This window comes from Solea solea, chromosome 19 (assembly GCF_958295425.1).
Source record: "Solea solea chromosome 19, fSolSol10.1, whole genome shotgun sequence".
NCBI classification, from domain to species: Eukaryota; Metazoa; Chordata; class Actinopteri; order Pleuronectiformes; family Soleidae; genus Solea; species Solea solea.
This window is the reverse complement of record NC_081152.1, coordinates 15160382-15173145: the sequence shown is the minus strand read 5'-3', so window position 1 is coordinate 15173145 and position 12764 is coordinate 15160382. Positions and strand designations below refer to the sequence as shown.

At 43.2% G+C, this 12764-nt stretch overlaps 1 protein-coding gene across 1 annotated transcript in view; it reads right to left on the bottom strand.

Annotated features, from left to right (window-relative positions):
- Positions 1-218: 218 nt before the first annotated feature.
- Positions 219-12764, bottom strand: part of LOC131445855 (transmembrane protein 132C-like) — a 32421-nt gene continuing 19875 nt past the window's right edge. The window contains exons 5-10 of the mRNA XM_058616562.1: positions 11897-12040; positions 8995-9203; positions 5802-5994; positions 4475-4588; positions 4172-4366; positions 219-2559 (exon numbers count right to left, since the gene is read on the bottom strand). Coding sequence (XP_058472545.1) covers positions 1063-2559; positions 4172-4366; positions 4475-4588; positions 5802-5994; positions 8995-9203; positions 11897-12040 — 2352 coding nt within the window. The 3' untranslated portion in view covers positions 219-1062. The remainder of the gene's footprint in view (positions 2560-4171; positions 4367-4474; positions 4589-5801; positions 5995-8994; positions 9204-11896; positions 12041-12764) is intronic.

The window sequence follows — 12764 nt, the reverse complement described above, 5'->3', positions numbered from 1 at the left end:
GCGCCGCTGTCAGACTGACATTTGGTTGAACAATGATGTCAGCCCTTAATCACATTCAATAGTGATTATACATAATTAAATCCCACTGATTCATGGCGGAGCTTTAGCCTTTAATCCGAACCATTCGCTGTGAGTGATTCTTCTTCTTCTATTTTCAGCGAATTAAAACTAAAACAAATCAATTTCTTTGATCTTTATTAATAGGATCTGATAGGAAATGCACAACACAGTTTTGTTTCTTAAATGTAAGAGGTTGTTACATAGAAAAGGCATCGTCAACACTTTTTTTTTTTATTCACACATGAAAAATCTCGCAGTTAAATATGTATTGCTCTGAGTCGGGAGACCAAGATTAGACATTTTTACAAATTGTAGAACCAGGGCCTGAGGGGAAAGCCTGGAAACCCTTGGTAACTTTGTTAAAAAATTCACAAACTAAGTCCATATTCAACTCTGTGCAGACTATATTTGCATTACATTCATTTGATTTGAATAAGTATCCATGCCTGCAAGAACAGATTGCTCAAAGTAATTTGATAAATGTTGCATATTCTCTCGGAAAATATTCAGGTATTCTCTAGAGGAATCCTAGAAAAGAGAAAAGGGAAAAAACAAAACCTACAAAAGGCAAGAAAAGAATAGATTTACTTCCAATAAATAATATTTTGTATACTGCATTCACCCTGACAACTAGCAACGTCTTGAGCTGTTACTACACGGGCAACACAACACCAGTACAAACGCAAAAGGAAGAGGAAATTAAATAGTTTTGATTTAGAAATGTAGAAATAATAATATTATAGATATAATGGATGCATACAGTATTTACATGACATGCATGTTTTCTTTTATATAGAAGAAAACATGCATGCTACAAAAATGTAGGTTTTTGTGGATACACATTACACACGACTGTGTATTTACAGTTTTCCTTTACATTGTCTATTAATATAAAATAGTCTTTGTCATTTCAGTAAACACATCCTTCAAAGCAACTGGTCATTGAACCAAAAAATAGGAAGTTAGTGCATTTATATCTCTCCTTTACACACTCACACAAACTCACTGGGGTTCTCCGAGTGGTTTGACGACAGGCCAGGGAATGTCGGGTAAAGGTATCTGCGGCTCAGCAGGAGCCTGGTGCTGCTGTGTCTGCTGGTTGGCCCAGTTTAAGTCCACGCCGTTCTTCTTCAGCGCGGCCAAGTGCTTGATGTCCAGCGTGGTGAAGGTGGTGAACTGGACCTGATTCCTCTTACTGGTGGGCGAGTGAAGCGGCTCGCTGCGGTGCGGCCTCGCCAGCAAAGTGGCCGAGCGGTTCGCCATGGGGTCGACGGCCTTCGCCTGGAACTGCTGCTGGGAGAGGGTCCTGCTGCGGCCCAGGGTGGCGGTGCGCTCGGGGACGGCGGGGGCGCTCACAGTGGGCAGCCGGTTCTCCAGGCTGTGGCGGCCCATGGATTCTTTGGAGTGCTGGGACTTGAGCGAGCAATGAGCCTCACGTTTAAGGGTGGACACTTGAGTCGGGACACCGCACGGAGGAGGAGCACTGTGATTATTGCTCCCCAGCCACACCCAGTCATGCTTGTGCTCCTTCGGGTTCCCACTGGGGATTGGGCCTGGCCCCGCCTGTATGGGCGTCTTGTGCTTACGGAAACAGAGATTATACGAAGCGCAGTTGAGTATAAAAGCCAAGATGGCGACACAGGAAACCCCCACTAAGGCATACATGCTGATCTCCAAGTCCGACATGGATCTGAATGTCTGAATGAGGTCGCTCTCGATGACTTTAGGTGCTTTAGGTTTGGTTTTTTCATATTTCGTTATTACTTCCGCTTCGGGAATGTTGTTGTTCGGTGGGGAATCGGGGTTTTCGAGCATGTTTCCGTAGCTTCTCTTCTGCCCTTCACCTCTAATGATGCCACCTAGTGTTGTTGCTACAGGTGTGGCGATACTCAGTGGAGTGTTTAATCTCGGTGAGCTCAGAGTCGTCGTGGGTACAACCGTCAAAGGGTTCCCTCTCGTGGCTCCGATCCACACGATGCGTGGCTGCACATGCCGTGTAGAAAGTGCGTCTGTGGTGGTTGCCTCGGCATTTGTGAACTGTTGCTTGTCGGGTAGAATATTTCCCAACGACCATTTATCAACATCTGTGACAGAACTCTGGGATGTCACTGTAGATTTCAGATCTCCAACCACTTCTGATCCGCCTCCATCAAAACCTTTCTCCCCGTCCGTCCCAACCCCGCTCGCGCCTGCGCTTCCCGCTGTGGCTCTGCTGCCGCTCTGGAAGTTAATTCGGAGGAGCCCGGTGCCCACTGCCAGTTTGCTCTTCCTCTTGGACTTCTGGCATTCCTCGCAGATCCTCAGCTCCACCCTCACTAGCGCCCCCTGGCCTTCACCTTCACCCTCCGCTACCACAAACGTGGACAGCGGGGTGCGACGCACGGTGGCCACTCCCTCGTGTGGGGTGGAGACGGTCAGAGAGTAGACGCTGCGGTCAAACAGCTCCAGCGGAGCGACCGCACCGTCGCTGAACTGGACCCAGCAGCTCACCACCGCTTCCTGACACGAGACGGAGAGAGAAGAAGCAAACAGATGTCAGGACACATTCAAAAATATTGACCTTTGTCTTCACTAAAATACAAAATACGCTCATGATTTGTAATAACGCTAAATTGCCTGTGCAAATTCTTGCATAATTTAGCTAAAGTGGACACAGAGGAGATGACAGAAGTTCTTTTTAATCGGGGAACAACACCTACAGCAATAAGAGTCGCATTAAGAGCACAGTAAGCCAATGCAATCCCATGCACTGTGACCTATTTCCAGTTACTAATGTGAGCTACTGGGTTGCCACAGACCTATAACCTATATTTCTGCGTTCGAATACATTATGAATCGCCCCGAGCGGAACATTGACAGCTTTCCATTGCAGACAGGATCGGTCGGTCATATTGATAGAAGCAGACCAGGCACTGTGGCAGTGTACGATAGGTAAAGTGAGCTCTCACTCCCAAACAGCTATGCACTGGCTAATTGTGGCCCAACGCCCATTAAAATGGGCATGGTGCCACGGCTGAAAATGTGTGAGTGAGCTTTTAAAACAATCATCTGTGCGCCCCTGTCTGCCTCTCGTGCTCTGTCACGCAGCATGATAACCACACGTGATCGTCAGAGCTGCAAAGGCAATGAGATTACATTCTGGAAAAGCAAAGAGAAATAAATATGATTGCATTCCTGCAGTCATTGCTGCATAAATGTGTTCTGCTGAGGCAATTCTTTGAATTCAAATGCTCTCTGCCGAAGGCATTATATCTTTTTATTTGTTTGCTTTTATTTCTGCGTAGGATATATTAATAAGACACATTTAAGCTTCCCCATTTACGAAAGGTGTACCAAAAAAAGGGAGTTATGAATTGTACTATTTGCAGTGGGGCATCTGTAAAGCTACTGCTCCCTGTGTGGGGACAATTAAAACTCACATGAATGTGGAATATTTTTAAACAGATGTGTGAACCTGAAAACCATAATTGAGCAAGTAAAAAAGGAAAAAAAAAAACTATCACTGAAAATCAAAACAAACTTTTTTTCATTTGCTGTTATTCATGCAGGGAGTGTTTCCTGGGTAATGCATGAAGTAAAAAGAGAACAATCATCAGTGCCTGCGGCTTGTTTCTTAAATATTCACACTTCTAACGGAATCAGACACGCGGGACCATTTTAACATTGACTTTTACACATAGGCAAAAGAATGGCTGTGATCGTAAGAGCTTCCTCAAAGAGGGTAACATTGACTATATAAGTTAAATAAATACTCAGTTCACAGCCTATAAGCGAGCTGAATTTAGTGTCTGTGCTGGTTCTGAGATAAAAGCGTTTTAGTTTATGGGCTTTTGCTGACAGGTGTGCTCAGTGGAGTTGTAAACAGTGCTTAAGTGTGTCCGGTTATGATGGGGTAGTGCGTTACATGAAAAATCTACACTGACTGTTTCAGTAATAAAGAACAAACACATGCGATTTAGCGCTCACTTTTATTACAGTTCTGCGAAGAGGTTGAAAATTAGTGACAATAAAAAAAATGTAAAAAACCCAGTGCCATAAAACAAGACAAGCACCACCTCAAACTGTCGCACACTCTTTATGCTTTGTGTGTAACAATTTTCCAGTGGCTTACCTGTTTGAGCTGCGTGATCTGCTCCCGTGCGGTTGCCGTGGCAACGATGGCCCTGTTGCTCCCGCCTGGGCTGAGTTGCAGGGACAGAGAGAGCCCAGAAATCAACTGCACTCCCAGCTCTGTCACGCTCACTTTGTCATCCACAACCCTGATGGTCCTCTCAGCCAGGACCGATGACGTCAGAGGGGACAGCACCTGCAACGAGCGCAGTCGTCTTCAAAAGTGTGTGTGTGTGTGTGTATATATATAGCATGTTCTGAAACTGCTAAAACCACGCGCTTACGCTCGCACCTCATGACTCACCTGTACAGTAGTCGTCCCCACAGACCGTCCCTGCAGCACCGCCGCGTCCTGTACCACGGCTACGTCAGGATCGGCCACTTTTAGAGCGCGGCGAACGAGGTTGGTTACGTCCACCTGTGAGTCAAAAAAGATTAAGAGCCATTCCACTTGCAAATCACGTCACAACTTTGCCGAATTTAAAGGGGGATCTATGTAAAATACGACTTATGCCAGTACAAAGATAACGTTCAGCATGTCGGTTGCCAGAGTCTGACACAGGTGCAGGTTTAACGCATGTCTTCACACTTGATTTTCTCGTGTGTCAGCAACAGAGGCTGAAAGATGAAGTGCAACACCAGCAGGGAATCATCATATAATGAGAGGAGATAATAAGAGACTGTTAAAACGCAATATGTTATATGATATCCACCAACAGAGAGAGTGTATGAGAGAGAGCATGAGTTAACCTCAGCTGAAACTGAGCTGCTTTCCTCTGCAGGAGAAAATTCTCCACACCAGCATATCTGTCTTCAACTTTCTCCACACTTTCAGCTGTCCATGCTGTAATGCATCTCCACTGCAAACTCTTGTTTTGCTTCTCCTCTAGATGAGAGGTTTTTCAGATGAGGGTTGTTTTTTTTTTATGTTCGGTAACAATTCAGTTCCAGTGGGTGGTAAAACAAACCAAACACCAAACTAAAGATTGCAAACAAAGATTCCTTTTGTTACTGTCTTTGTGTCACGTCATGATTATTGTATTAGTAAATATGACACATATTCTTACAAATGGCCCCTTTACATTATTATTATTATCATTCCACAAATGATGTGTCACATACGTTCAATACGTGCTGCTGCCCTGCCACAAAACTAAAAATGTAATCATTAACAACACGAAGAGTTTGAGAATTCGTTTTGACATGACCGTACAACCTTATCACATTATAACATAAGAAACTTGTCATGTCGTTATCTCATTAACCGAAACTTGGCCCTATACAGCACAGCTGATTTCAGGCAACCATGGTAACGGCATATTGGCATAGACGGGCAACGTGTCTCTTCATCTGCATTTCAACAAAAAATGAAAAAGATACAAAACGCACAAACAGCGACTTCCCAGCGTGAAGAAGAACTTAATGAAGTCATGAAAATAAGCCACTTAAGTTTCACCTGACATGACATGTGTCATGTGAAGACAACACAAGCAATCACTTTATAATAAGATCATTCATAACATCGTAATGTTGTCATATAAGGTGATGAGGTTTCTTGTCATAATAACAACGTGAAAATATCATAACGTGGACCTTTTTATTGTCATTATGAGTGCTGGCTGTGTTTTTACCTGCCAATCGGGACCAAGGAAGTACTCGACAGCCTCTTCTTCTTCTGTCAGCAGGTCTGGCCGAGCAGCAGCAGCAGCAGCAGCAGCCTGAGCCACAAACGGCGTGAGCACCCTGAGTGCCGAGTGCTGGTACTGCAGCATGCAGCCCCTGCCTTTCCTCATGTCCTCATCCTCATCACTGTCCCACGTCGACCTAACACACACAAGGCATCGATATTAACTTTAATGACGTGTATGTTAAATATGAACATGGGAAAGAGGTACCATCATTTTATTCAGTTTGTCACATAATAATCTATAGCTTGATGGATAAATGCTGCATGATACATTGTTCAACCCTTAGAAAACAGAGCATTTCAGCTGCTTTTTTGAAAACCTTTTTTTCATTTTCACCACCTCTATAAATGTACTACAAAAAGTACTCATAATATTTCAAATCAGATTGAATTGTCACAGTTTTATGAACAAAAAGCAAAGAAAAAACTGTCTCTTTTCTGACTTCCGCACAATTATTGCTACTTTACGTCACTACTATTTCACTATTTCATGAACCAATCTATAACCAAATTATTAGATTGTTCCATAAACGGCGCTGAAACTAATTTAAGAAAAAGGTTGCTATTTAGTCGAGCATATTAAAATGAAATTGACACTGTAAAAACAATGTAGTTACTCTGATCTGGACACATAATGTGGTTTCCTGCAGGCCAGCGATGGGCTCGCTGCTGCTGCTGCTGCCGCGGGGACGCGAGGCCCGCTGTGTGTGACCTTTCCCTCTAAATGAATTTAAGTGGAATTATCCGGCATCCAATGGCTTTGTGGTTTGTTTGTGGGTGACGGAGGTTAAGCTGTGAACCAGCCTCAACCCCCCCGTCAGCGATGATCATACAATTATGATAAGCACAGGTGGTCTGCCACGCACTGCACCACAGGTGGGCTTTTGCACTGCAGGCAGAAATCCCCCGTCAAGAAATACAATACAAATACACATAATTATTATATAGCCTGAGGTCAGAGCTTAACGTGACGGAGATGCAGCTTGAATGAAATCAGCGCGAGTCATAAGCAGGCGGCAAACAAACTTTTTTTTTTTTCCTGCAGCAGATTAATACTGTACTGTACTCCGACGACCCCGTGTGCCCTCATGCCTTTCATCGAGCTCCCAGGCAGTGGAATCCAGCGCAGTATCGTTATTCATGAAGCTGTGTTGGTGTTAACTGATTGTAACAGTGGACTGACAGAGGGGTGAGAGTGCAGAGGTGGATCCAAGTGCAGGGGGGGAGGGGGGTAAGGTAAGAGCTGGGTCTCTAAGAGCCTCTTGAAGATGGGACGTCCCACTGTTCGGGTAGCGCTCAGTGGGTCATTCCACCAGCGTGGAACGACACCCACGAAAAGAGTCCGGATTGTCTCGTATGGGGTGTCGGCACCGCCAGAAGACAATCCTTTTGATGAACGGAGTAGTCGAGGGGTAACGTAAGCCTTTAGGAGAGCATTTAAATAGGTGGGAGCAGACACATTTGAATTAGGGGTAGCCAGTGGAGCTCACTGAGCAGCCTTTTAGGCTGATTGAAGACCAGGCGTGCCGCTGTGTTGTGGAGCATCTGTAGTGGCTTCACAGCACAGGTCGGGAGGCCTGTTAGCAGGCGGGAGATGACCAAAGCCTGGACTAGGGGCTGGGAAGCCTTATTTTCTTATATTGAATAGTGCAAAGCGACATGACCGCGGCAAAAAACACAAAAAAAAAACAGTGAGTGTACAGTAGGGGGCGCTCTGCTCTCACATTCTTCACTTCTAAAGGAAGCTCTTTTCAAGAGCATGCAGAACACTTTCTAACAACCATGTCATCTGGTCATCAATCATGACAAGTTTCTTATTCTAATTATTGCTCCATTCTTCTCTTTTTACTACGCACTCTTCTCTACAACAGCGACAGGAAAGCGATGACAATAGTCTTTTGTGTCGTCAGCTTGTGTGAGCCATTACAATCACACACACCATCTCTGACCTAGTATCTGCTCATGTCTGGAGCCAGGTATCGAATGTTGGGAAAGTAGAGAAAACAGCCTGTCAGTCGGCCATTATCATGAGTATTGAGTGAAAAATAATGACTTCACTGTAACTATCGAGTGAAACCCCACTAACCTTTATCTCCAGGGCAAGTGTGTTGCCTCTTCAGTGCCCCGGCCACTAATGCACCAAACAATGACTGACTGCACGTACAGTACACAATCGATTCAAATCTGTCAGTGTGATTGAATCCATCTCAATCCACAGACACAGAAACGACCACGCGTTTGAATCATCTTTCTTTTTCACAAGAAACTGAAGGTGCAAACGGTGGTTGTTTACATACGGAATTGCCAATTAAAATACAGTTAATATGACAGCAAAGTCACAATTAAGAGTGTGCAAGTCTCCTGTATTCATTCTTGCTGCCAATTCTCACGTTAAACTCCATCACATCTGGTTTATTCTTGCTTGGCTGTGACTTTGACACCTTTTTCATTGTTTGGACAGATTCAAGTTAAGCCGAGTTTGCGAACATGGAATCAAAACATTTACAAACAACAACATTTGCTTTCTTTTCTTTCTTTTCTTTTTTTTCAAAATCAGGTTCAGCCATGTCTGAGGTACTAAGTAAGTAAGAAATATTTATTTATATAGTGCTTTTTCACAGAGAAAAGTCACAAAGTGCTGTACACTTCTCATAAATAATAAATAATACTACAGCAAGGAAAAATAAGAGCACATACTCCGGCACAGTAAAATCAACCCTAGGTAAAAGTAAAATAACTGTTGCTGTTCCATTTTTTGGGGGGGAGTTGAAACTCAAAGTGGACCACACGGTTGGTGTAGTGGTGTAGGTAAATTGGACCCTGTAGATTGACCATGAGAGTGGATGGTTGTTTGTCTCTATATGGCCCTGCGATGGACTGGCGATCCGCCCAGGGTGTACAGCCACCTGTCGCCCTATGTTAGCTGAGATTGTGGAGGATAAAGCAGTAGAAGATGGATGGATGAAACTCAAAGTTTAGGACTATATGGGAAATAGCAGACCTAGAAAATAGAAATCAAGTTAAGTTTATTCTAGCAAATGTGTACGCAATGTGTCCTGGTCTAGAACAACAGCTGGGAATGAGTGTTTGTTTGTTTCCTGTGACATCTTCAGGATCAGCTTATGGGACCTCCTTACCTCCTGTTTCCGGTATGAACCGGGACCCTCCAGCCTTTGATCTGGCTCAGCTCCGGATCGGCCACGTCGATAAGCAAGGGCAACCGTGGCATCCACACGCTCATCTCCAGCTGTGCACTTAAGAAACCATACGTGAAGTTGAGCGTCACTCTGTTCTTTCCTCTTGTCTCTTTCCCATTCACGTACATGTAGTCGCAGCCCTCTGACACCTGCACAAGACAGACAAGAGGAAAAGAGTACACTGAAGTAACTGAACTAAACTTGGTTTGAGTCTCTTTTCATAGACTCTGTCAAATGTGTTCATTTTGGGCAAGAATGCAGTTTAAAATCACTTCATAATCACAACACTAGAATTGGGACTAAACTGTCATCCAGAGATTTGGATTAAACTTTCTCCCAACACACACTGTTGGGAGGCTTTTCCGTGTAAAGCCCTGTGGAAAATTAATAAGAAAGTTTTTTTTGTTAGAAACTGGCAAAGAGAAGTGCAGTGAACGCAGGCGCCAATACAAATAAGACACGCAGACACAGACATTTTATTCATTTCCTACAACTTTCAAAAGTCTGGCCAGGGAATCGCACTACATTTTCTGTTCATGTCATGTAAATTCACAACTGTGTTCTCCTATGAAACTGTTGCAGAATACAAATGAGCGCTGTCTTCCTGTAACACTGTGTGCAATAGGTGGGGAGCGCTTTAGTCCCCACCAGTGAGCGCAATGAGGTGAGACACAGCAGTCGTGTGTGTGTGTGTGTGTTTTATTTAAGATTGGAGTTCTATCTCCACCGCCGCCTCACTTATCTTAACAAACCAGTGGCTCCACATGGTAATTGGAGAGCAGTAGACTGGAGAATAGAGAGTAGCACTGGAGAGAGGGAGGTTAACGGGGGACGGCGTGGAGGAAGATGCAGAGGGAGGAATGACTTCTGTGCTAAGTTAACTTGGGAAGTTCGGGGCGGGAAATGCTGAAGGAAGCCAGTCTCTGACCAATGATGTTCACTGACCCGGACACAGCAAATATACAACTTCAAGAAGCAGTCTTTTAAAAATGTTAATTTATAGATTACTGCTCCATATTTTACGTTCAAATATAAGAAAACTTGGCATGGAGTTTGCATGTTCTCCCCGTGTGTGTGTGTGTGTGTGTGTGTGGGTTTTCTCCAGGTTCTCCGGCTTCCTCCACAAACAACACAGCAATACGGGGATTAGGTAAATTGGACACTGTGTGGGTGTGGATGTGAGAGTGAGTGAGTTTGTCTCTGTGAGATTGACACAGCTCCCCCCCCCCGGATGAATAGTTGGATCGTTTTTTTATTTTCTTTCTACATTTTGTTTTGTCTAAAAAAGCAAAACTCCAGTCACTAACAGACAGACAAAGTTAGGCAGCCACAGGTCGTAAGAAACACTATACCAAGTGAAGGCTATGGTTTCTTAGTGTCCACGGGATGCAAGTGAAATGTCAATATGTTGCCCAAGTGACCAGGAAAGTCAATAAAAACTGCTGTAGACCTCAAACCACCTCTTTTCTCACACACACACACTCAAATATTTGCATGTTTGCAGGTTATTTCACGGGTCTAAGAGGGGTCACTGACAACAGACAGCAGAGACACAATAATAAGTGGATTAAGTTTTTCCACTGATACAGAAAATCATTACAAATACAGTCTCCCTCTCTTTGGCTCACGACTACCTTGCACTCGCAGAAGCCAGTGGCTGCCGAGTTGTGTAATGGAAAATCGTATGCTGTAATTCCTTCTCTTATTCTCGGGTGTTGTTTCTCGAAAAGCATCTCACTCACGCGCTCTCGTGTTCGGGGCAGTGTCACAGTCGGACGGACAGAGACAGAGAGAAGACGCGTGTATTTTTCTCCGTGTCTCTGCTGCTACTGTGCTAGTGACATGGATCCATTACACAAAGGTCAAATCTTAGTGCTTATGGAATGAGTGGTCGGAAAGTAAAGTCATTTTTACTTTTACTTAAGTATGTTTTTTGGAAGTACTGTACTTCACTATAAATAAATAAAATAAATAAAAAGACTCCCGCACCGGGAACTTTGGCAGAGAATGATGAGGACAGGTGAACTGGGGCTAATTAAGGAGAGAAAGTTAAAGCATTTGTGACCTTTGACCCATTTTGACTGACACACGATGTGTTTACATATTTTATTTTGGCAGCACTTTAATTGGTAAAGGTTTTGCCTTTAATTAAAAAACAATTCATGTGAGATTTGTGTCCTTTTTGCACGACACAAGAAAGAACCCCCACCTTTTACTCTGAGTACATTTTAAACAAGCTACTTTTTGAATACATTTTTAGACCAGTACTTTTACTTGTACTTAAGTAAAATCTCATCAAAATAGTGGTACTAATACTTGAGTAGAATATTCCAGTACCTCTGACCTTAACCTCACCACAATTCAAACCTTAGATGACAATTCAAAAAGTATACACACACACACACAATAAAGGCTAATCTATTAGATTAGATTACATTAGCTGAGTTAAGCATACCGACACAAAAATCTAATCTAATATTTAACGCCTCAAAATTCTATTCTAATTTCCATTAAATAGTCAGCAAACTTGCTTTGTATGCAAATGAGCCATGGATAATAACGACCTAATACAGTAGTTAAATGCGAGAGCAGGAAACAGTTGCCGCAGTAGAAATTTTTAAATGAAGTTTTCATTTGTCTGAAACAATTACGAGGTATATTACATTTATAACGCGTAGTGGAGAGATTTCACGCACAGCGAGTACTCAGTGACGGAGCTCCTTGCTCTCGCAGTATTAAGATTGACTGACGGTAATTCATTATACTTAGTTTCTTAGCCCGGGATAAAACAAAAAGTGATTGTAATGATTTGATCACAGACAGTGTTGTTGTGAGCGCTCACCTTGACTACATCCTCCTCTGTCGACGCGCAGCCGGTGTAGTCGGTGACGTCAGTGACCGAGCCGTCAGCCTCCACAGCCAGAGTTCTCACCGGGACTGACACCATTTTACCCGTCAGCACTGCGGTATTCAACATATCCGTGTTCTGTGCAGGAGGAAGGGCAAAATATGTATATAATGTGACACTATGAGAAAGAAAGAATGAAAGTGAGAGACACTTTTTGCCCATTAAAGTAGAATAAAACATCCCTTCTTCCTTCATGTTCGTGTATATATAGATATAGCATTTTAAAACCGTTTGAAGGTCAAAGAGAGTGAGATGAGCCAACCTGAGCTCATTTGCAGGATATCAGATGCAATATTTGGAAATACATGAAACTTCTCCCCCGAAGATAAATGGCTGCTCTACTTTTGTACTTTTTTTTTAAAAAAAAAAAGCAGTTTATGCATCATTTTATATATTTTTCTCCTTTTCTTTACAATACAGCAGCAGCAGATATAGTGGGGCTGAATTCACCAACAATTTCAAGTAATGGATGTAATTTTTCATTTCAGTTTCCCGAGGTGCTGAAGAAGCTGTATTCCCCCTACATCTGAGAAGAGGAGCATGTTTAGTGCTACTTTTATCTGCATGAGCAAATACAAAAAAAAAAAAAAGTTACCCGCCTATATCAAGTTTCCAATTACTCTGGCCTGCTGCTTTGTTGTAAATAGAAAGGAGGGCAGCTTTTGAAACATTTGGTGTATTACTGTAGAACAGAAATAGACCGACTGTACATGAAAAATCTGTTTGACTATCCAGCTGAACTAATACATTATGCAATATAATCACGATTTGGGGGCAGAGAGAGTGGGTGTTAGCAAGACGA